At 32.5% G+C, this 24,774-nt stretch overlaps 1 protein-coding gene and 2 long non-coding RNA genes across 4 annotated transcripts; 2 read left to right on the plus strand and 1 right to left on the minus strand.

Annotated features, from left to right (window-relative positions):
- Nucleotides 1-1,541: 1,541 nt before the first annotated feature.
- On the minus strand, nt 1,542-11,668 carry LOC134265556 (uncharacterized). 2 transcript variants are annotated; one of them, XM_062747777.1, is made up of 6 exons: nt 11,598-11,668; nt 10,960-11,471; nt 9,708-9,848; nt 8,150-8,261; nt 6,159-6,365; nt 1,542-2,461 (listed from the first exon to the last, which is right to left on the minus strand). In XM_062747777.1, the coding sequence occupies exons 2-6, from the start codon at nt 11,397-11,399 to the stop codon at nt 2,204-2,206; spliced, it is 1,158 nt and encodes a 385-aa protein (XP_062603761.1). In that variant the 5' UTR covers nt 11,400-11,471; nt 11,598-11,668; the 3' UTR covers nt 1,542-2,203. The 2 variants fall into 2 exon arrangements, with proteins under 2 accessions (XP_062603761.1, XP_062603760.1); XM_062747776.1 differs by having other exon boundaries at nt 6,159-6,374.
- A 3,910-nt stretch (nt 11,669-15,578) lies between these two features.
- LOC134265548 (uncharacterized) lies at nt 15,579-18,825 on the plus strand. The gene is made up of 3 exons (XR_009991774.1): nt 15,579-15,662; nt 17,172-17,299; nt 18,710-18,825. It is a non-coding gene; the product is annotated as an uncharacterized LOC134265548 (long non-coding RNA).
- Nucleotides 18,826-21,926: 3,101 nt separating this feature from the next.
- On the plus strand, nt 21,927-22,855 carry LOC134265549 (uncharacterized). The gene is made up of 4 exons (XR_009991775.1): nt 21,927-21,998; nt 22,145-22,216; nt 22,346-22,479; nt 22,510-22,855. It is a non-coding gene; the product is annotated as an uncharacterized LOC134265549 (long non-coding RNA).
- The last annotated feature ends 1,919 nt before the right edge of the window (nt 22,856-24,774 follow it).

Consider the following 24,774-nt stretch of genomic DNA (forward strand, 5'->3'; position numbering starts at 1 on the left):
CCCAAAATGAACGGACATTTTTATATATCTTGGACTAATTTTGACACATTAAAAATTATTAATTAAATCCTAGTAATTCCATGCAAAGTAAAGCAGTTTTAAACTGGAGAGAACACAATCATCCATATACGAGTAGTCCATTGGATTTCTCTACCCAAACACATTCTCTTTCTCCATAAGAAATCTTGGATATGCAGCCGCAATGTTTAGTTTCTTCCTAAGTCATCGATTTACCTGTACTAAAGTTACGACATAACTTAGGAATATCCTAAGATAAGACGAGGTGAGTGAAACGGATAAGTAATGAACTTAGGAAAAAGTTCTTTCCTAAGATATAACTTAGTCCTAATTTAGAGAATGCAACTCAGGATTTTTATTGCCATTGTTCGAACCTAATGGATACCAAATTATATATTTTTTTAAAAGAATAAATTTTACCGAAAATTTTCCCTCAAAACTTTCATGATTTCATAAAAATCAACGATGAGAACTTTACTCTAAATACTAATTCACAATTTGAATATGATTCATATATCTGAAGCTATTGGGCTTTCTGCACGCTAAGTTCATCCATCTCCTTTGGATTTATTAGAGATGACAAATGGTTATAAAAAAAACACATTTTACTTTTAAGATGACATGTATTACACCAATTAAACATATATTAATTCATTGGCTATGGAAGCTGCCTTGTTATTATTCACATTGTGTTAACAATTGAAATTATTCATGTCATAAACATTTACATAATTATATAAATTTAAAGAATGGTGAACCTGATAATATACAACATTATCTGTACAATGCAATTAATGTGACAAAAATATAAAAGGTAGACAATAAATTATCAATATTTATGTAATACTCAAAACATTCAGAAAGTATATTCTTAATTTCATAATTTCTTTATACAATGCATATAACTTTTATGGATGTATCACTTAAGTTATCCTAACAAACATGTAATTTTTCAATGCTTTAAAAATTTGATTTTCTGGTCAAAACAACACAACTTTATTAAATATTTATATTTCTACAAAAAGTCAAATAAGAGGCACATGGGCCACATTGTTCTCTTCAGCACTTTGGCTACGAAAAAGCAGATATCAATTCAGTATTGAAAAGTTTAAATATAAAAATAAATGTCTTTGCTGTTCTTGAGAAGAAGATTTTTAAAGATTTTTCTATGTATTCTATGTATGTAAAGCTTTGACTGCCCATTGTGGCCCTACCCTACCCCTGGGTGTCATGATTTGAAGAAACTTGAATTTACACTACTTGAGAATGCTTCCATATCAATATGACCAATCATAGCTTTGCTTTTCTTGAGAAGATTTTTAAAGATTTTCCCTTTGTATTCCTGTATTAAACATTGCTTGCCCACTGTGCCCCCCCCCCCCCCCCCAAACCGCCAGGGGTCATGATTTGTACAAAATTGAATCTACGTTACCTGAGGATGCTTCCAAATAAATATGACAAATCATGGCTTTGCTGTTCTTGAAGATTTTTAAAGAATTTTCCTTATGTATTCCTATGTAAAACTTTGATCACCCATTGTGGCCCCATCCAACCCCAGGGGGTCATGAATTGAACAAACTTGAATCCACACTGCCTGAGGATGATTCCACGTAAGTTTCATATTTTCTAGCACAGTTGTTTTTGAGAAGAAGGTTCTTAAATGATGCCATTAATTTTTCACTTATTCATAATTATCTTTCCTTGGAAGAAGGGCATGGCCCTTCATTTGTATAAAATTGAATACCCTTTACCCAGGGATACTTTGTGCAACTTTGGTTGAAATTGGCTCGGTGGTTCTTGAGATGAAAATGGGTTGTTGCAAATCAATGGTTCTGTTGTAGTTTTTCATCAGATTTCATTTTTTTATTATCCCTTTCTGTGGAATTTTTAGTCAGAGACATTTCCCCCCTTAAAATCAGCCCTATTTTGTGATCCAAGCCTACACCCGAGGACTATGATTTGAACAATTTACAATCTTATATTATATAAGAAACATATCATATAAAAGTTCTAACAATTCGGGTCAGGAAATTAATACAAATTACTTCAGATACAGGTGGTATCTGAAATATCTAAATACAACCAAAAAATTTCAAACATAGGTCACCCAGACCTACTCTTTGGTTGAAATACTCCAAAAAATACCTCTTGTCTATTTCAATACAGCATTAATGATGGTGATTTGTCAAAATCTTTTTTTAGACAGGATGTTAGTTGTCCCCTTAGTTTTTCTCTGCCCTGCTACTTTTTCATGAACAAAATGCATTAATTTTATATGGAGAATAACCTTAAACAATTCTTGTCTATCCGATTTTTTCAAAAAGTCATATTGTCGACTGTAGTGAAGAACCGGTTTCTCCACATGCTTAAGTGATCCCTTTCTGGTGGTATTTTGAATTTTTTCCCAGCTGAGTTCAGTTAACTCTAGATGTGTAACAGTCACCTACAAAGAAAATTGAATTTTTTTTTTCAACGAGAGTGATAATTATAAGAGGTGTAATTGATAGCAATTCTCTGTAACCACTTAAACTTCGGTGCCACGCATGGTCACCGATTTTGATGAAACTTCACCCATTCTTAGTACTTGACACCAGAAACAAATATCAAACAAAATTTCATTACTAAGTGTCTCGGTTGCTATGGCAACAGCCGGAAAAGTTTGAAAAATCGAGATTTTCAGCCACTTTAAATCCTGACTGTGGCTTAATAAAACTAGAAAAAGCAAACAAACCACTGTCACAAAAACATGACACCTTGATGTCGCTTATCCTGTAAAGAAACTGTTTAGAATATATCTCTAAGTAAGCGGTAACCAAGGGTGCATTTGGAATACATTTAAAATACTGAAATATGCTGAAAAACACTCCGTATTCACTAATGGTAGGTGTTACATGCTTAAACTCAATCAACGACTTAAGAAAAACAATGAAAATGTGACCTTTAGTATATAAGTATAAGCAATATTATTCTATAAATAACTTTTATGGTTGCCATGGTAACACAGTGTAACCATGTAAAACTAGTAACTAAGATTGGGATAATGCTACTGTCTTGAGGAAAAACATGAAAATTCAAGACTGGCAAATATGCATCCTTAGGTCCTTGCAACACCAAAATCATAAGAAAATTGGGTATAATTGCTACTTTACAGTGTTACCATAGGAAAAAAGTACCAGTGCTTAAAAGTGAATTATTTTTTGCTGCATTAAGAATTAAATTGCCATATAATCAAGAAACAAATTAAAGGACTCAGCTTGAATACACTGTAGTACTTATCTGTTAGAACTGAAGTTGAATATCATATATTGATAAAATTTGATAAAGAAAACAACACTGTTGCTATGGTTACCAAGAAAGTAAAATGTTCTATTTTGTGAACTTTATATCAAAATTAAACCCTGTGTGCCAACTTCTTCCATCCACTTAGAGATTGGATGATTGTCAAAATTAAAAGTCCGGATAACTGTTAATAAATATCAATCATAAAAGTTTTGGGAATCTACATTTAAGGGTACATATCCAAGAAACGAAAATATTTTTCAGGTTTTTAAGCATATATTTTCTGCTTATTTCCATAGCAACGCTCTATTTAAAGAATCTAATCTGAATTTTTTAATCTAATCTGAATTTTTTCAAATGGAAAAACTAGGAGCATACCAACATCTTTAAAAATTGATCATTAGTTATGAGGAAATGTGCTTTTTTAAAAGATAGGATAAGATTTAAACATACAGAGTGTTACTTTGAAGGCTCTCTGTGGTATAAAAACCTTTGCAACCATTGCCAACCAAAATGAAATATCATATTTTGTTCTTGGTAAATGTTTCAAGGCTCTTTTTTCTATTATTTGGTCACATTTCATCCTATAATTGCTTTTTATTTTTACGTGTATGACTTTATAAAATTCAATGAACATTTTTTTTTTTTACTTTTGAATACTTTGTTACCATAGTAAGTATGTAATAGTTGATTTACCAAACATGTTTATCATGCATTTGAGACATCTGACCTTCAACTTTTTATCATGCATTTGAGACATCTGACCTTCAACTTTTGGAAACAGTCATTGCCAATTGTTGCTTTGCCGCAAATGTTAACTATGGGGCTCATAACATGTTAAAAAATGCCATTTTTCGAACTTTAAGACATGTTGCCATGGTAACTATCAAACATAGCAACCAATTTTTGCCTGATTTCAGTTTAAGGTATCAATGACTTTTACCATAGAGAGTTTGGAGAAATTCTGAGACTATGAGTGCCACAGCTCCTATACAAAATTTCAAATCATTACAGAGAATGGCTCTTAACAAGAGGCCCAAGGGCCTTAATGGTCACCTGAGAATAAAATAACAATCCATAGAAGATCCATAGAAAATGCGAGTAAAATAAAGTGATAAAATAAGCTTATGTAAATCTTTCATTATCCATCGTGAACCATCCAACCCCTGGGGATGATGATTTTACTTAACTTGAATCTACACTACCTGAAGATGTTTAAACATTTCATCCTTCTTAGCCCAGTGGTTCTGGAGAAGATTTTTCTAAAGTTTTATGTATTATAAAACTTTGATCATCCATTGTGGCCCTACCCCAGGGGTCATGATTTGAACAAACCTGTACCTACACTACCTGAAGATGCTTCAATACAAATATGACTCATCATGGCTTTACTATTCTTGAGAAGAAGATTTTTAAATATCTTGCCCATAGGGCTGTCACGGGTACCCGAAATGACCCGGAACCGCGGAACAATTCATTCGGTTCGGGTACGGTTCTGTTTTTCCGGAATTCGGTTCGGTTCGGATTTGTATAGTAGTGTAGGTTTTACTATAAAAATGGCATCAAAAACGAGAGATTTCTTAATACATTGCAATTATAAGGTGATTTAAATAATATGGTACAATTGTTGTCTAGTCAGGAAGCTACTTAAAACTAGTTAAAATGTTGCTATTTCGAAGATTAAATGAAAATATTCTTTTTCTTTTTGAAAATAATACAAATCAATAGCTTTTATTCCATTAATTACCCGAACCGAAATACCCGAAACCGAACCTAAAAAAATCAGAACCGACCCGACCCGAAAAATTTTGGAACCGTGACAGCCCTACTTGCCCATATAATTCTCAGTGATTTTTCACTAATTCTGTATCATCTCCCCTTGGAAGAAGACATTAGCCCTTCATTTGAATAAGTTTAAATCATCTTCGTCCAAAGATACTTTGTGGAAAGTTTGGTGGAAATTGGCCTAGTAGTTCTTGAGAAGAAGTAGAAAGTATGAAATGTTTACAAACACCCACATGACCAAGGACAAAAACAGATAGCAATAGGTCACCTGAGTGACTCAGGTGACCTCATAAAATATTACATGTTTTCAATACAATTTTTATGATGCATAACTCGATAAAATTTTCAAGCTTACTATGATAGCTTTTAATGTGTTAATGTACAATTTTACACAAAATCAGCAGAAAACAACTCGCCACTCTGGATTTATGATGCCCTATTTTTCAAAATTTAACTTGCAGCCAAGCATGGTGCATATTTGTATGTACCATTAACTCAAGCTTATCTAATCATATAATAATAAGTCAAATGACTTCATATTAAAGGTTTGATAAAAAATATATTCTTTGATTTATTTTAAATTGAGATATTTACTTATTTAAGAAAAGTGAGGTCAAGATCAAAAATGTTGAAGCAATTGAAAAGCCCTCATCAATATATATCAGCATACGAAGCTTGATGAAAATACCTTGAATAGTTTCATTGAAATTTCGCCAAACAAAAAGAGTGATAGGACAAAAGAAGGATGTTAGGGAAGATGGATGGAAGCTAGACATAATAAACACTATATGCCCTGGCCATATTCAAATTTGCTATATCTGTAAATTTGCTATACATCTGTGTTTGTACTCATTGAGTTTTAATGTATTTTACTGCAAATATTACATATGCTGAAAGGTAAAACTTCTAAAAGTGGGAATTCTTCCTTCAAAAAATCCACTAAGGTCATCTTTGTGGATCTGAAAATTTATCACCTTCTTTTATTTTTCCTGGTTTCAACTATTTTTAAAGTTATAGAGAAAATTAGGTTGTAAAAAATATTATCTTAATATAGAGTATTATTCAAATTAACATACTTGTGTTTTTTCAACCGTAAATCCAAGAATATCTCTACCAACACTTCCACAAAGATCCATATGTGTCACTGATTTGTCAAGATAGGCCAACAGTTCTCCTATATGTTGAGCAAGAAGGGCATCTGGTAGGCCGGGATCTACTTCAGAAGATGCATGGCATGTTTTCTTGATTACAGGACTACCATATGTATCTTCACCTTTTATGTTCTTTTTAACCTGAAAATATAAAAAAAATACAGTGGAAAATAAAAACAACAAAGCAGAGAGAATAATACAAGCTGACTGAGCACATTTTCATCCCCAACTTCACTATGTCAAGGTTTTGTTACATCATGCCTCTTTACAAATCCTAGCAAGAAATATATCCATAGGTTATGATTGCCAGGCCCATTGGCACATTCAGATTACAACAAATGCACCATCTCTTTTTTTTTTGTCTGAAATATATTAAATTTTTAAATTATGATGAAAGACGGAAATTTCTAATATCTTTTGTACACTGAACTCATCTCTTTAGTTCAGTTATTGTTTCTTTATACATGTAGTAAATTATGTGTTGAGTTATCCCATCCATCATCCAACAACTCATTGTATCAAGTTTATTCCTTCATATTTAATGATATTAAATTCTAAAGTATGAAAATTTACAATGTACATGATGTACAGTTAAACTGCTCTTAGACTATCAGTCAGGGACATAATGCAAACAAGTTATTGTCAAAAATAACTCAAGTAAGTTATTTTTTGTCACAATGAGTTACCTCTCTTTGCTTCTGACCTACTTTTCCTAGCATTAATAACTCAAACACGTTATATCTCTAAAAGAGTTTCAACATAACGATAACTTGTTTAAGTTATTTTTTTGTCATTTCTCCCTAACTTCACACCCTGTGCGCCAAAGGTGTACCAAGACAAAAACAAATGTTTGATTAAATTATATGTTTTCTTATCTGGATCATGTGGATAACTTATCTAATATATTTTTGAAAATCTAAAAATTATGTCTGCCTTTATCATGTTTATAAGGCTCATCTGGGTAACCATGGCCCTACTGTAGAACTAGTGTAAACAAAGTGTCCTGCCACAGCTTGATATGTCCGTCAAATATTGTTCAATTAACAAAAACAGTTAAGAGTGCAAGAAAATCCTGTCAATCTTCATACAAAGACTTCAATAAGTTTTCCATTTCTTATAATGTTTCATGTACATACACCTCCTGTCGTGTAACTATACAGTGTATATTTTAATTTATAACACTTAAACAGATAATACATCATATGATACAACTTGTCTTAACAATAGGGCACATAACAAGAATGATGTGCCATTACCTAATACTGATCTGTCTTGGTCAGAATTTTGCATTCTAACTAGAATGTTCCAAGGAATCCATGTGTCACCTGCTTTCTAGCTTCATTCAAAATGTAAATAAATCTAAGACCAAAGTGTTTTTCTTTTGGATAGAATTCAACCGACCCTAAATTTTACAAATCCTGAAAATAAAAATGTCTTTCTTCCAACATATTACTCCAGATTTTTCTCAGCTGAACTGGTGGGTTTTAAATTTTAGAATGCATCTTAGTCAAATAAGTGCTTATTAATATACGAGACCTTTACAAACATTTAGTTGACCATAAATAAACATGTGCAAACAAATTATGGTTGTTCTGTCATACAACAAGAAAGCAATGATACAAACTTAAAGAACTTTTTCTGAATGGAAAAGTGAATAAAATCTTGGATGCATGATACTCTTTCTCCAACTGCAATGTCTCAATTGGCTAAACTTAACTGTAATATTGGAGACTCTGAGAGTGCATTTTTGCCCAACCATGATACACCTATAATACACCTATAGATGAATAGTTTGGCCAATTTTGCTGTTGAGAGAAACACTTTGTTAAACAAGTAACAGGACTGGAAAAGGAAAGCAATATACAGATCACTTGAATCTTTAAGACAGAAATAGTCACAAGATAAAATGTTTTTACCTCTACAACACATAAAACTCTCCCCTCCAAACCATAGCATAATATATCTGGTGCTGAAGAAACAATTTCACCCTTGACCTTCATCTTTTTTATAGCAATATCAGGTTGGTGCCTAAAAATAAGTGGAAGAGCCATGTAAACATGAATAAATAAAATACACTTCTTCATTAGGGCTGATCTCTTTGTATCTATAAATGAAATTCTACACAAAAAAATTAAAGTCTATACCAGATGTCTCAGAAAAACAAAATGTGTCATTCATGAAGCATTGTTACAACACACTTTGAAAAATTACGCAAAAAAATTTTTCAAAGTGCGTTAAATTTTGGACCAAGTCAACACACTTTGAAAAAATAAAATTTTTTTCAAAGTTTTATGGACCATATTAACGCACTTTGAAAAACTGTGTATGGATTTGTCAATATTCCTGCAAATCTTAGGTATGATAAATAATTGAACCTGTTTGATAAAAACACAGAAGTCACTTCAGGATGTGAAAGTGAGAGATTTTGATTTTTCCATACTTTGAAAATTCTTTCTCGCTTAAATGCTTTACTGTACTTATTTTTTTCAAGTTTGCATGCATTTTATGTAAACTTAAATCTATTGAAAGTTTTTGACGTCATACCAGTTATGTAAACACATATATTTGGGTGTAGCATAGGCATCAGTACCGGAAAGGGTGGTTACATGTAGGCATATAAATATTTTGCAAAGATATGTGTAATATGTACATGTATGCATTAAAAATTGGTGTTTCCTGTGGGGTCAACTTTCAATTTGCTACCGACAGCTATGTACAATGTTTAAGAAAAAAAAGAGTTGGGATGAGAGACCATTTCATGTAATCGTCTTCTCCTTGTTCTCAATGAAATTAAATGAGTTCATGTAAATTTTAAAAAGTTTTTTAAGATATAATTATTACAATTTGATTTCCTCTATTACTAAAATCTAAGTCTAGAATTTTTATTTTCATACATATCTTTTTATTCAAAGTGCGTTAAATGCCTCCATGGTAAAAAATGTTTATGTGCATTCTTAACGCACTTTGAAAAAATTTTTCAAAGTGCGTTGAGTGTGTCCAAAATGAACAATTTAACGCACTTAAAAAAAAAAATTTATGCACTTTGAAAAATTTTTTCAAAAAGCGTTGCCACAAAGCATCATATACTTGGCAAAAAAAAAATAATAGTCATGTTTCCTGCTACCCAACCAATCCTATTTTTGCACTTGACTCTACATTTTTTTTTTTATTTTGAAGGAAAAAAATCGGGAATTTCTGGAATTTCATCATTCTGCCATCTGTTTCCATGTTAACACAAAACAAGCATTTCATGTAATTCATTTTTTTTGGAGAATGTTTATTTTTTCACCTACATCCTCCTTAACATTTTAAAATCTTTTAGTAATTGGTCCTACACTACCGTCATGATTTGAGCAAACTTATATACATGTGCACTACCTGGGAATTTGAACAAATTCAATAAAAATTTTTCAACTTCATATTTCAAAACCTTGACTTAAGTGAACTAAATATAGTAAAAAAATGCATATTTACCTGGTGATTATGCCACATATTTTGAGAAAGTCCTCAAATAAAGTTTGAAAGTTGGATTCTGAGACAGAATCGTTCACTTCAATTTCCTCTCTTAAAACAAGTTCCAATTTTTGTTGAAACTCCTCAAAGCGGGATGAACATCTGTTATTATCAAACAAAAATATTAAACATTTGCACTTAACATTTGAACTAATATGGGCAAGCTTAAGAATTCGTTAATGAAATTTTTGGTGTCAATGTTATTTATCCAAAAAAAAAGGTACCCTAATTTTATTAAATAAGTATCCAGAGAAGTGGCACATAACACACACAGAAAACCACTGGTCTAATGAAACTACCATTCTAGAATATGTTGACAAAATCTTAGTTCCTTATATAGAGTGAATTTGTGAAGACCTGCCGTTAAATAGATGTAATGCTCATGCTCCATGCATATTCGATGTGTTCAAAGCACATCAATGTGAATCGTTTTTGAATAAACTGTCCCAGAATGACATAAAAGTTAGATTCGTACCAGCCTCATGCACTGGGGAATTACAGCCTTTAGATCTCATGCGTAATGACACGTTCAAAAATCTGTTAAAACCGCATTTCAGACCTAGCTGGTATGCTGACGAAATTGACAAGAACTTGACAGAGGGTAAAACAATTGAGGAACTTGACGTAGACCTGAGCTTATCAAAATTAATACCTTTACATGCAGGATGGCTTGTGTCTGCTTATCAGAAAATAACAACAGACATGATTAAAACAGGCTGCAGAAAAGCTGGAATATTGGACATTGTGTCATAACTGTTGCACGATTCGTATACCTGTCAGCATGATCGAAGTGAAAAAAAAATGTTTATTTTCATATCTTTTACGTAATTTATTTTTTGTTAATTTTTATGCAATATTTTATTAATAAAGAGTTAAACATATTCATACTTGGGTATTCATTTCACAAATACTAGTAATCGCTACATTATTTTTTTTTTACATCTTTTTCTAGAATTATGGATGGCATTTAGCGATGTACTTAATTTAGCGGACTCTGCGTTCCACCAAAGGCGCTAAATAGAATACATCGCCAAAAGTAAAACATTTACAGTATATCCTGTTTGGGAGATTGGTCATAACCTGTTTATCCAACTTGGGTGAGTGACCCAAACCTAGTAAAAAATCAGCATAGATATGCCCAGTTCACACAAAATTTTCATTTCTCATCATATTTTGTATATGAATGACAATCTTGTATAAGGGCAATACTCACAATCCAATACCATTGGGCATCTTTTCTGTTGGAAGGAATTCATTACATATCGCGGGATTTTCAATAAACTTTCTCTGTAATTCTTCAAACGATGTGAAATCCGCTTCAATTGAATTACACACATATAAAATTTCCTCCACAGTATTCAATTCTTCTGAAACTACATCCTTTCTAAACATTTTATATAGCCCCCATTCATATACAACGTCCATCGCACAAGCCCTGTACAAGAGTTTTATTCCCAATTTGTCTACATCAGATCGCCTCCATTTGGAAGTGCTATTTGGAAAAAATGAATCATTTTTGCTCGAAGGTTCAGATGATGATGTAGTTGTTGAACTCTCTAATGTAGTTGTTGACTTTTCAGTGTCACTGTCGTGTGGCGTTGGACTATTCACACTTTCACCCGCATCGGAGTGTGTCCTTTTCCTGCCTTCCATCTTGCAAAGAGGATGAGGCAACCGGTGAATTTGGTTCCTGACTAATTCTTACCCAGTCAATCTATGTAAAAACTAAACAAAGTCTATAATAAACATTTTTTTTCAATGCAGGGCCATGTAAATCTTAAAAAATTAAACTTTTAACTAATGCTAAGGCATAATGTCTAATCATGGTAGGCCTTATTTCTAATCACTTACTTTTCTTTTTTTAAGATTGAGTTTCTCTAAAATCACTGCTAATTTTTTTTCATTAAATACTCGATTCTCATTATATCGCGGGTTCCATTGTATCACTGTTTATTACATTTTTACCAGTGAGATACAGTGAAGTCGCCAATTCCGGGTCACGTCAGGGTGTTTCGTTGATATTTTGTAAATCTGTTCAATTTATATTTTATGCAATATATGTATTGAAAGAACAAATAGACAGTCATCCAAACACCTTTTCGTTTTCAAAGTAGCTACACGGGAACAATATTTACAGGGGTATTTCAGCAAGGCCTTAAACTTCCCTAGTTACGAATCATTTTCTCCATTTCCGGGTCATGTGACTTCACGGTCGTGTAATTTTCATGGAACGTTTCGGAACACGATTTTTATGATGTTGAAACATAAAACAATTCATGCAGCTCGGGAAAAAAGTAAAACAACCACAGAAATATGTTTAAATTATTTTTAAAACAATTACAACAAAACAATTTGCAGTATGCAGAATGAAAAAAATGTATTAGGATTTAAAATAATACAATTAAATTCTTTTATTTGAAAAATGCATTTGAAGGGTTAATTGGATTTTAATTTTTAGAAAAAATATTTTCCTGTTAGAATACTTTTGATAATCAAGGTAAATACATGGTTGTCGATTGGTTTTGTACATAGAATTTTGACATGTTCATGCCACGAGATTGCGTGACCCGCAATTGGAGAAACTACTACAGTTTGATTTGATGATCATTATAATTTTATTTGAGTAGGGATCATTATGATTGATTTCTGAGTTAAAACTAAATGCATTTGCCATACATTTGAGCTCTTATTATTTATCTTGAACTTTTATATCAGCCTTTCTGCGGCGAACAAAAACAAATGTAGCCCGTCACCGCAGCATAAACATCCAAGTCTTTAATGCGTGCGTTTCATAATTTCGATTGTCGGATGCTTTCTTAAAGTTGATATTCAAAATTTTGTACTTAATTACAGACAGAAAGACGAGTTCTTCACGATCAGCGTATTCATTAAGTTTTTTGCGCTTAAATTTTAACACTAAGCATAAAATACACAATAAAATCAAATTTCTTAGTGGTTTTTCTTCAGAGAATTTAGCATGTTTAGAATGATTACATTTTTTGCGACGGTTGTCCGTTGTTATGATGATTTTTATGAGACACTGTTGGCCATATAAATTCTTAGTGTGTCCTTAGAATTATCATAATGTTTTTTAAGTCTTACGATATAGTAAAGATAAAGAAATTCTTCTGTGCATAATATTACCATGATTTCGTTGACTGCTTACTGGAAATGGCTTTTAGACACTAATTGTAGAACCGGTGTGGTATAAAATATGGATCTCCGGATAAGTTGCTACATGTACCTGTACACTTTCTATTAAAAACCTTATGAATAAGACGTCTAGATTAGATTAAAAATCATAGATTAATTAAGACTTTTATAGATGTTTTATTTAAGGAATAACTGTCTTATTTTTCGATTTCATGATGTGATCAATCGATTGGCTTGCGTGATACATGTAATTTGCATACAAGCCGAAGGCGTTCATGCATAAAATTATCACGCAAGCCAATCGATTGATCATCATCATGAAATTAAACAAATAAGACAGCTGTTACCCAGATAGCATGACTCCGTTGGGCCAACGTTGGTTTTTGGTTGTATGGTTGGTAGAGTGTTGGCGTTGGGGAACATATGTAGGCCCAACGTTGGTCCAACGTTCATTTACGTTGGCATGAAAGCTAAACCAACGGTGTTGGCAGGCGCGTAGCCAGCATGGAAACGAAGTGTACGCAGAAAACGGTCGGGGGTCTGGGGGCCGCCCTGAGGCCCCCAGTGGGTCCAGGGCAAAGCCCTGGTTGGGGCCCAGGGGGCGAAGCCCCCGGAAGCTCCTGGATTTTACGAAATTTTTCAGTCATTTTCTCGCAAAAGAAATCACAATAATATCACTTTTCTCGAGCAAACACTTAGCTATAAGATATACTGCTTCCATTGATACTTCGGGAAGAGAAGGATAATTTATCAAATTAATTTACGCATATTGTGGTATTGGAAAAAAGTTTCCAAGTGTATCAAGATAAAACAGAGTAGCAATTTCAATATCGTTATCATTGGAGTTTAAATATTTCAAAATATAAACGGGGGGTGTTGTTGTCTTTTGATTACCTTCATATTTCAGGGATTTTCCACTCACTTTTGGGAATGGGGCCCAGGCCCTTGGAATTGGGAATTTAACGACATTTTATCACTAATTGGGAAATCTTATTGTATGATGTTTTTCAAGAAATAAACACTAAGATGAATAAAATTGATGTTTTATATAGTTATTATAGAACTATGAATCAGAGAATTGAACATTATAATAAAGTTTTACCCAAATTTCAAACCCGACCATGTTTGTATTTCATGAAATATGATAAAGTTTACCTCTTAAGTTCTTCAGCATTCAAAAATTGAACATATGCAGTTCATTTTTGGGGAAAAGGGAGGGGTTTTGCAATTGGGAATGAGGCCCATATTCGGCCCTACACGGGGTAGTGAAAAATCCCTGTATTTGATAGCTGAAACGATTCGAGAATGCTTCAATTATAATATAATTCTTTAAATTGGTATATAACATCAGTAAAAGAAGCTATATTATTATTTATTTTGTTCACCATAATTTAAGTTGTTTAACGACATTTATTCATTACCTCTACGGAAATTAAAAATCTTGGATAGTCGTCCAAAACCTTTATAAATTTTTCTTTCGATCAAAGTCCCTTAGATCGCTTTCCTTATCAAATATTTGTCCGGATAATCGTGATTACGCGGATTAACATTTTGGTTTAACAATTTTTTTCCTCAAGAATGTTGAAAGATGTTTTTGGAATTGATTTTATAAAGGACTAAATTTGAATGTGCAGACATGCTGAAAAAAATTGAATCCAAACAATAAGACGCAAAATAATTTGAAACATGGGTAGTGCCTCTTTTTTCCCGAATAAAAATCTCTCTTTCTTTTTTCCTTCTTTTCTTTTATCCCTCTTTCTTTCTTTCTTTCTTTCTTTTTTTTTTTGGAAAATGATGTGTACGCACTTGCGTACTTGCGTATAGGCAGCTACGCGCCTGGTTGGGCATGTGATGTTGGCCCAACGTTGGTCCAACGTTCATTTACGTTGGCATGAAAGCTAAACCAACGGTGTTGGGCATGTGATGTTGGCCCAACGTTGGTCCAACGTTCATTTACGTTGGCATGAAAGCTAAACCAACGGTGTTGGGCATGTGGTGTTGGCCCAATAATGGCCCATTGTAGTAACATGTTGACAAAAACTATAGCGACTTGGTGTTGAACATTAATATCAATTCTCTGTAATTATCAAAATTGGTTGGCCACGCATAGAAAAACATTTTGATTTTTTTATAATAATTTTAAACAGCTATGTCATTAATTGTAAAATCTAAAGTGGGTTTATGAAATAGAACCTTGGTTGCCATAGAAACGGGGTGCAAAATTCTCAATTTCGTTAATTTTGAAAAACGTGTACTTATCAAGAAAAACTGTGTCCAGAAATGAAAAGGGATAACTTAATATGTTTTCATTATTTAAATTTAATACTACAGATTAAAGTAATTATATCTGTAGTTTTAATTTAATGTCTCAATAGTAAATGGCCATTTTACATATTATAACATATCAGATATGTGATTGGTTTAGTGGAGTTTTTGGAGGCTTAAAACAAAAAAGGCACACTGATTACAAATTTAGTAATAATTAATTATGAAAGGCTGATATTTGATTATATCAAAATATGTAAAATATTGGTGGGAGACTCAAAGATGGAAAAGGAATTCAAAGATAAAGATTACTTTTTTCTACATTTTGAAGCATTTTTTGCTTCCTAATTACTTCCCTTGAACTACTCTCTAACGTTTGGAGGTATAATGTGTATTTAGTAAACAGCAATGAATATTTTCTGGCGAAAGATCTCATCAAAGTTTTACAGTCTGGAAGAAGAAAAGAAGGCTAGACATCCTAAACAATGAAGACAGAAGGTAAATTTATGTATATACTGAGCATTACAAAAATATCAAGATTAACAAATGCATATTTTCTTAATTTTATTTGCCTTACAATACACAGTTGTTATACCACGGTAGTGGTCAGTGGTCCTTATCAAATCAAGCGAACTATACCTTTTGACAGTTTGACTTTCTGACCAATGAATTAATTATTTTTATTAATAAAAATGAATTTGAAGCATATAAACATCACTTGCTGATACAGCTGAACTCCCCCCCCCCCCCCCCCCGAAATATAAATGTCTGTATAGAGATTGTATGAAATCTGTGCCATTCAGTAGGTTTACTTTTTATGATGTGCTGAGAGAGACTTTTAAGTGAACATGATTTATCTTTATAATATAAATTTCCACTTCTGTCAGTTTTCATTCATTGTTTATCCTATTATTTCAATTCTTTATTGGCATTAGGCACATATTTTACAGAATTGTGTTATTAAAATATTTAACTAGAGCAAGTTTGTTTCTATAAAAAAAGTGCATCAAACGTTTATAATATGTGAGCACAAGCACAAAGTAGCTAAGTTTTTTAAACAGTATTCTATATATCAGCAAAATATGGTCATGTGATGTTCATAAGCAGAAAATAGGAAAACAGCATGTTTGTTTTGATGTCATTGTTTTATGTAATAGCTTCTATCTTTTAAACTTTAAATTTATTATATATGTCCAAAACTGTGCTATATGTATTGACAAAATAGATCTAGGCTAAGAATGCACTGGAAATATTGAGTTATTTTTGTTTATATAGACTCTTTCATTTGTCAGTGAAGTACCGGTACTGTATAATCTATAGTTCAATTTTGTGTGAATAATAATAATCTTTTCAAAGAGCAAACAGTAAAAAATATATATGTAAAAATATATATGTACACTTGTACATATGTGTTAGTGTTAAAACAAAATTTAACTAGAGGTACTGTGAGCAATGAGCTCACTAAATGATACCCCCTTCCTCCCATATGGTTATAACTGATGACAAATCCATGTTTTACTGTGGCCGGGAAACCCAAAATATGTGTCGAATCAAAAAGTAAAATAGGAGGTGCACAATGGCAATATGTAATAAAGATTCTGTGAAAGGTTCATTAAATTTCACTCATTGCAGTTGTATAAGAGGAGGTGCGGATAATAAGAGATGGGTACCCTAAAGCGTAACAGACAGACGGACGTACAGACAGATGGACGTACAGCTAGACGGACATACCGATTACAGTATACCTTACCACTTTTCAAGTGGAGGGTATAATAAAACTATATACATGTACATGTAGAATATTCACCTCTGATTTATAATGATATTTGTTTTGTACACACTGACCATGTTTTATAATATTCTAAACAAATTATTTGATACTCAGGCAAATATTCACTACTGGTAAGATGATCACACACATGAACATGTCTGTGTATGAATGAAATGAATTTTCCTTTTGATCATGTTCCTAGGAAAATAATTATTTTCATAATTTTTTCATCAAAGGATTTACCATATAAGATGAATAAAGAAAAAGTAAGACCAGTAAACCAAAACAGGACCAAATAGGCCATGACTGAAGTTCAAGTGCACTCTGCAAGAAAGTGGACAGCCTAGATTTTGTTCTTTTCAAGGTAACCATTCTTTAAAATATGAAAGTAAATTAAGAACAGATGATACAAACAAAAAATGGATGCCTGGATTGGTATATATTTTTTGGCATAATTTAATTGCAAATTAATGATGCTATTAATAAATTTCTAGAATATTAAGAAATTGTAAACCTTCTGTGATGTTCAAAAGTCTGCCCTCTTGAAACTATCCCTATTAATCTATACAAATATTTTTCACTTCAAATTCCATTTTTATGCAAATATGAATTAAAAATTAAAAAGTACTTGAAGAAAGTTATTAATTTTACTGATTTAAACATGACCCCAGTTGTTATTTTCAAATTCTCATAGTTGCCAACTCACCCGATTTCGTCGGGTCACATCCGATTTTTCAACCCGTAACCCGATTATTTTTTATGACCCGGCGGGTCATGCTTATCACCCGATTTTTGCCGAACAACCCGAAAATCTCCCGATTTCCGGATTTGGTTCGTAAATTAGGTTGCACTTTTAACTTCCAGTTACAACCCAAGCTTAGATCTACGTAAACAATGCCGATGGAATAATTATCTGTGCAGGTGTAAACAATTAACTGGGTTGTTTTGACAAATCAATGCTTGAAGTCAATTAAAATGGCTTCCGATAGAACTACATCGTTATCAGGGCCAACACGAACAAATTGAACCAAACACATGTCTCTGATTGAACCAAGAAAAAGAGAAATGATATTTATGTACATATCAAGGAATCTTGGGGGAAAAAACTTTCATTCTAGATAAAATAAAGTGATCAAAGACAGTGTAGGCCTAACTTCAAATTTAAAACATGTTGCAGTAGTTAACTAATTAAGAGAGAGGAAAAACAACTTCAAAACTGAAATTCGTATACTTTCAAATTTAGCAGAAACTGAATTAAAAGGCTTTTTAAAAAAAATGCACAATTACTTCAGGTCAGTACTGAAATATGAAACCTTCAATTTTCATTTTTAACATGTAAATTAAAGCAAATTATGATTTTTTTGTCATAGTAAATTAAATCCTTTTTCAATAAAAGAATTCTCAAATACTTTGTATATATGTATTTAATCATGGTAAATATATCTTGAATGTCGTTACGCGTTATGACCAGATTTTTTACTTTCCAAATCTGGTCATGACCAGATTTTTACATGCTGGAGGTTGGCAAGTATGAATTCTTTGACAAAAGTTTGTATCATCTGTCCTTAAATTGTTAAAAAATATTTCAGTTTTATATCTAAATTTAAACCTTGCTTATTTCTTTTTTTTTTCAAACAAAATTTAATACCTGTCCAGTAACAGAAGAATTATTATACTAGAATAAAGAAAACAACTTTCTAAAGGATTACATACACATTTAATTAGCTTGAAATCAGTGTATATTGGAAAATGCAGGAATTATTTACCATTGCAGGTTGAGAAGGGATGCCATATTTTAGGTTTGAAACCAGGCAAGTGAAAGCTGAATTCCAACCTTCTTCAACATACTTGTACCCACTGTCTTCAAGATATCAGTGTTTGAGATGTCAAAGTTCAAATATAATAGGAACATGTTTATCATATTATGTGATGGCATCCTCAAATCTTATGCTGTATAACAATATGTTTTAGAACTTATCAAGCTTTATCCTGTACCTTGCCAAAAAAACTCAACTCAGCATAATTCTCATTACAGTAACTAATTATCAGTGTTACTTGCGTATGTCAATGTAGGTCATTACTGGTACATGCCTGACCAACAAAAACTCTAAAATTGAAAAATCAGAGACAAGATTTTCAGAGCAGCAGAAACAGTAGAATTTGTCGTGTAAATCTTATGATGTGTACCTTAGTTGAGAATACATGTACTTTAAATGTTGCATATATAAAAAATAAAAAAAAGCGAAAAGTTCTCTTGTTTTCAGAATTTATATTTACATGTGAAAAAAAAGAAAAGGAGATTGATATAGTTGGTGTGATGAGATGTTGGCAGGAACCTAGTAAAATGAAAGGAAGAACTTCCTTAAAATGATACTTGTGGGGGACAGTGTCTCATGAGGGGGGGGGGTGCATTGTTTCAATACAAAAGATCCATTGCAAACCTAATTATTAATTATATGCCAAACACTATGTTTAAAGTTTTCCATTGTTGGATATTTATGTTTAAATCCAAGAGATAACTTACTGAAGAGGATGTGATTTTTTTTTAAACCAATGTAATTTTTCTCAAGTTTAAAGCCGTGTTTCATAAGTTTTAAAAGAAAAAATCAGAAGGGGGGGGGGTAAATTTTTGACTTCATTCAAAGTATCTGTGGTTTGCATTGGGGGGGGGGGGGGCATTGTTTCAACTGACTTTACAGAATACAAAAGATCCATTGCAAACCTAATTATTATTAAATTATATGCCAAACACTATGTTTAAAGTTTTCCATTGTTGGATATTTATGTTTAAATCCAAGATAACTTACCCAAGAGGATGTGATTTTTTTTTAAACCAATGTAATTTTTCTCAAGTTTAAAGCCGTGTTTCATAAGTTTTAAAATAAAAAATCAGAAGGGGGGGGGGGTAAATTTTTGACTTCATTCAAAGTATCTGTGGTTTGCAGTTGCCCATGAAATTAATAAATAATTATTCAAAGTAACAAGTTGAAATGAGTAAAATATTATGAATGTCCTGCTTGTTTTAGTTTCATTTCAGAATTTTTCAAGTTTGACCAAATCTTGAAAAAGTAAAAGCCACAAAGTTTTGCAATTATTTGACATAGCATTACAAAATGTATTATATTTTTGCAACATCATAAAGATGCAAATTCAAGATGCCAAAAAATTTAGTTCACATTCACATTTAATTCATTACACAGGTTTTATAAAAGAGTAAATAAGTGTAGTTTTGGGAATATTGTTTCGTTAAACGCAGCCATTTTGGTTGAAAATCTGGTATTCCTGTCTCCATGGTAACAAATCTTGCATTCCTGTTTCCATAGTAATAGAGAATGGATGGGGAAAATTTTATTTCATATTAGTTTCAATCTAAGGGGATAGTTTCAGGAAACTTGAAACATGCCCTGGTTAGTCTACATGTACTTCAAAATTGTCAATTTTACGGAAAGGGGGGGGGGGCATTTTGTGCAGGTGTTCACAGTTCTCCTATCTAAGAACATATTTACATGTATTAATGCTCTTGGAAATGGGATGTGAATATTTTTACATGACACTTCTCCTAGATATGGACTAATTTTACTGTAAATGACATCAAAACAGGTAGAAAGGAACATTTCTTTTCTATATGAACTTAATGAAATGTGCGTATGTTCCTTGAAATACAGAAATTTTGCAGATTTTGGGTAATTTTTCATCAGCTTTTTAAAAAAATGTTTAAGTGTCCCATAAATATTTTAATGTGTTTAAACTAACTTATATACCATCTATACAATGCACTGTTTCCTGAATTTCAAATCAGTGTGCAAAGTATTAAAAAATCGCTTTGAAAAAGGGTCTAAAATGGTAATTTTCTCAATTTGGCAAAATGCCAAAATCCCCAAAGCTAAGCGTTGTTAAGCCATTATGTAGAATTACAGTTTTTAAAAAATTATGTTGTTATACTAGAGAGGAATAATGGTAGTTTTGAAACAAAAGTAGATTTTCCAATTCTCTTGTATCTTTTAAGCTCATTTTTATTCAGTAAAACCTATAAAATCATGTTTTTTGGTCAAATTTTATGAAGAATTTACAGGGGAAACAATAGGTGCCGTTACCATGGCAACGAGACATTTTTTGAAATAAAAAAATATAAAACCATTAATGATGTGACAATGTGAGTACACACAAAAAGTTTCATAGAATTTGAAAATGTAGCGTGGCCAAGCATTATTGATATTGTTTGATAATTACAGAGAATTGATATTAAGATGTTGGCCCAACATAGGTCCAACCGAGTAAGTGTTGACGTGGATCAAGACCATTGTGTGTTGAGTATGAAATGTTGGCCCAACGTAGGTCTAACTGAGTACATGTTGACACAAAACATTGCCACTTATTGTTGGTTATTCAATATTGGCCCAACGTTGGCCCAGCTTAATAAATATTGACAATATAATGATTCATTGCTCTGTGTTGGGCGTGCTGGACTGAACTGGAGTTGGTCCAATAGTAGGAATATTGGGATTACTAGTACATGTACAGGTAGCCTGTAATGTTTGAGATGAAATGCTGGTCCAACGTACGTTGGCCCAATGTTGCGAAAAGTATTCATCAATTTAGATTTGTCTATTGTAAATCGATGGTAATGATATAAGCAACTCATTATAAACATGTGATCTATATCATATTGAATGGAAAATATGAGACAATCCTTATAAGTCTCTGAATTACACATAGTAATTTTGTATCTTGGTAGATTCTATATTTAGCATCATTGAATCAAATTTAAAGTGCTGTGTTTTGTGTTTTGCATGTTTTGGGCTCCAAAATAAATAGGTCACTGGTGAAATTCACTGGCTCGGCAGGTGACTCATAGGTCTCCAAGGAAACCGTCATCTTATTCAGTTTTTTTAAACCGCGCACTAGCACTGGTTCTCTGCCCTTGATTCCAGTCGCTGCCGCTAGGTTTTTTAGGGCGCTTGCGCCCGTGAACCAATGTCAGGGTACCAGTCTAACCGCGCACTTGATCAATGCAAAGCGTATGTTTCTGTTTAAGTGAACGCAAGAATTTTAATCCTTTCAATGTAAGTAAAGCTTTTGTTTTTGTTATTGAAATAATTAATAATGTGAAATGCACAACATTGTAATGGCCTGCATGTAGGCTTTCAAATTATTGGTAGCGGGTAGCTGATTAAACAATTTTAATTGATGACGATCTTAATTTTTATAGGAATTGGCGGGCATGAACAAAACAGATATGTCCGGATCTGTAAGTGAACGCAAGAATGTTAACCAGTGAGATGTAAGTAACTATCTTGTATTTATATTAATAATGTGAAATTCAATCTTAAGGATTGCTTTAAAAATATGTGTGATGCTGATGAACATTTGAAAATACTATTTTGATTGATGACAATCTTAACGTTTACAGGAAATGCCGGGATGGAAAAACCCTCTTCACTCTGAGACTATTGATGTGGCATTTTCTGTATATGGAAGGGACTGATTTATATGTGTAGGAAAACATGGATTCTAAGAACAAATAAACAACAGAAAAAGTGATAAGTGAAATATGACCTTTCAGAACTGTACAAGTAGAACTTGAAGACTCTTATATCAAAGCGATATTTAGTAGTGGACATAGTGATGTGGAATGTACTTGGAAAACCTTGAACTTTCTACCTCTTCCCTCTTTTAGTTACATTCCATGGAATACTTTAATGAAAGTGAAAGTGGCAAAGAATACATTGTGATACATTTTAGGAGGAAAAAAGTATTTGACCAATCATGGTGAAATTAATTGTGTCATATAATCTGGGAAATAAAAATTACAGAATTGAATTAATTTTGTAAGACATTTGTATTGAGGAATAATTGTGCCAATGATATTTCAAGAAACAGCTTTGTATCAACGTTGAATCATCGCCGAACGTTATAACTATATTTTGAACTGAGGTCCAGCGTAGGGCCAACGTTACAAAATATTTGGTTAGCATTGGTACGTTGGAATAGCGTTGTACCAACGTTGGCGTTTCAACAAAAGCGTTGTACCAACGTTGGACCAACGTCGGACCAACGTCATGATTATATTTTGAACTGAGGTCAAACGTTGGGCCAACGTTACAAAATATTGCGTTGACGTTGGTATGTTGGAATAACGTTGTACCAACGTTGACAAATAAACAAACAGTATTGTACCAACATAGGCCCAACATGTTGGGCCAACGGCGCGCCAATGAGCAGTAGGACATTGGGCCAACGTAAATTGCCAACATTGGCCCAACATAACCAACATTGTTGGGCCAACGTTGGGCCAATGTCCTCATGCTATCTGGGTATCAGTCTAGTCGAACCCTCAAACGGGGGTAAACGGATGTTGGAAATCCGTACCCTCAAACGGGGGTACGGCGCATGCGCAGACACTCAAAAAGTGCCGTTTTCACGGAAAAAACGTGTGGTCCACAAAATATGCTTGTGCAAAGTGATGGATTATTTCGTAGCTCTGTATGTACTCAAATTTGATAGATTAAAGATGTTTAAAGAGATTGTATTGCGAAAAAGTATATGTTTATTGTAAAAATCGAGACTTTTTCTCTCCCAAAGTTAGCGTATTCTGTGCCTTGACCTCCATGTTTGATACAACTAGATTTTTTATGCATAATTTAATAAAAACGGATGAATAAACAAACAATGTTTTGTTTAAAGTTAAACTACATATAATTCCGTTCCCCGGTATTACAAATTTTGTGTAATGAACATGTTATTAATTATTTTTCGACACTTTCTTCTGTGCCCGTCCGAATTTCCTCTGTCCTGTAAACAAACTTTTGTGCTTCAGAAATGAGGTAAAAAGAAACGAAAAGTAATTTATTATTCTTTTTAAATTGAAAACAAAGGTGTAGACGAATCATTTTTGCATGTTTGTGATTTTTAAAAAATATATATTTTTTTTAAATAAGAAGAGTTATCGTTCTTGACTTTCGAGCGTTGCATTAAGGGAAGGAAAACCCTTGTTTGGGGGTATACCCCCGTTTGAGAGTTCGACTAGACTGGTTATTCTTTATATTACATGCTTTGATTCCACCAAATGATTCCACGTGCTCCAAGCCCTGCTTCTGTCTAGCTATTTGTCCCGCCCTGCACGTGATTTTTTTAACCGCGCCAAAACATTGATGGGGAAATAAAGTACATTGTCAATTTGTAATTTTATCTCGGACAAAGACATTGGAAATGTAACTATTAGTAAATAAAGTAGTTCAAGTACATTGATTAAATCCGCTTATTGGTCCGATTCTAATCGCTAAAAATATATATTCGTTCTTCTTTTTGAAAAATAATTGTCTATAAATTATTTCAACTTTTGTCAAATTACCCCTGCGAGGTGAAATTCATAATTTCAGGAACTTTTATGAATCGTTCATGAACATTCATGATGTGTTCATGACTGGTTCATGACTGGTTCATAAAGATGGTTCACGAACTTTATTCATGAATATATTCATAAAATGTAGTTCATGAACAAATGATGAATATATATGAATATTGGTAGTTTTCATTTTAAAGACAGAAAAAATGTAGAGTTCAAGGTATTATGAATGTTCATGAATTTTCATGAAGACTAAAATAATTGACAAAAATGATTGACAGAAAACACTCAATACTCTCATAATACAACTTTTGCATGTAGATGCAATTGTTGAACAAGCCCCTGGTATAATTTATAGTTAATAACATTCTTTCACCATCTGAAAAAATGAATCATGAAATCTCTAAACATTTCGTGTTTTTATTTGATTTCAATTAAACAAACAGTGCATCACCATTGACAGCATTTTTTTTTCAAATTCATTACTTTTGTTT

Source organism: Saccostrea cucullata, unplaced genomic scaffold (assembly GCF_032062105.1).
Source record: "Saccostrea cucullata isolate Sc308-1 unplaced genomic scaffold, CSIRO_AGI_Scuc_v1 ctg2109, whole genome shotgun sequence".
In the NCBI taxonomy this organism is placed as follows: Eukaryota; Metazoa; Mollusca; class Bivalvia; order Ostreida; family Ostreidae; genus Saccostrea; species Saccostrea cuccullata.

What these genes read in the sequence shown, in the direction of transcription:
- LOC134265556 (XM_062747776.1), bottom strand. Translation starts at nt 11,399, where the DNA reads ATGGAAGGCAGGAAAAGGACACACTCCGATGCGGGTGAAAGTGTGAAT. An exon ending in ATGCCCAATGGTATTGGATT is followed by an intron (nt 9,849 to 10,959) that starts GTGAGTATTGCC and finishes TGATAATAACAG; the next exon opens with ATGTTCATCCCGCTTTGAGG. An exon ending in GAGTTTTATGTGTTGTAGAG is followed by an intron (nt 6,375 to 8,149) that starts GTAAAAACATTT and finishes TTATATTTTCAG; the next exon opens with GTTAAAAAGAACATAAAAGG.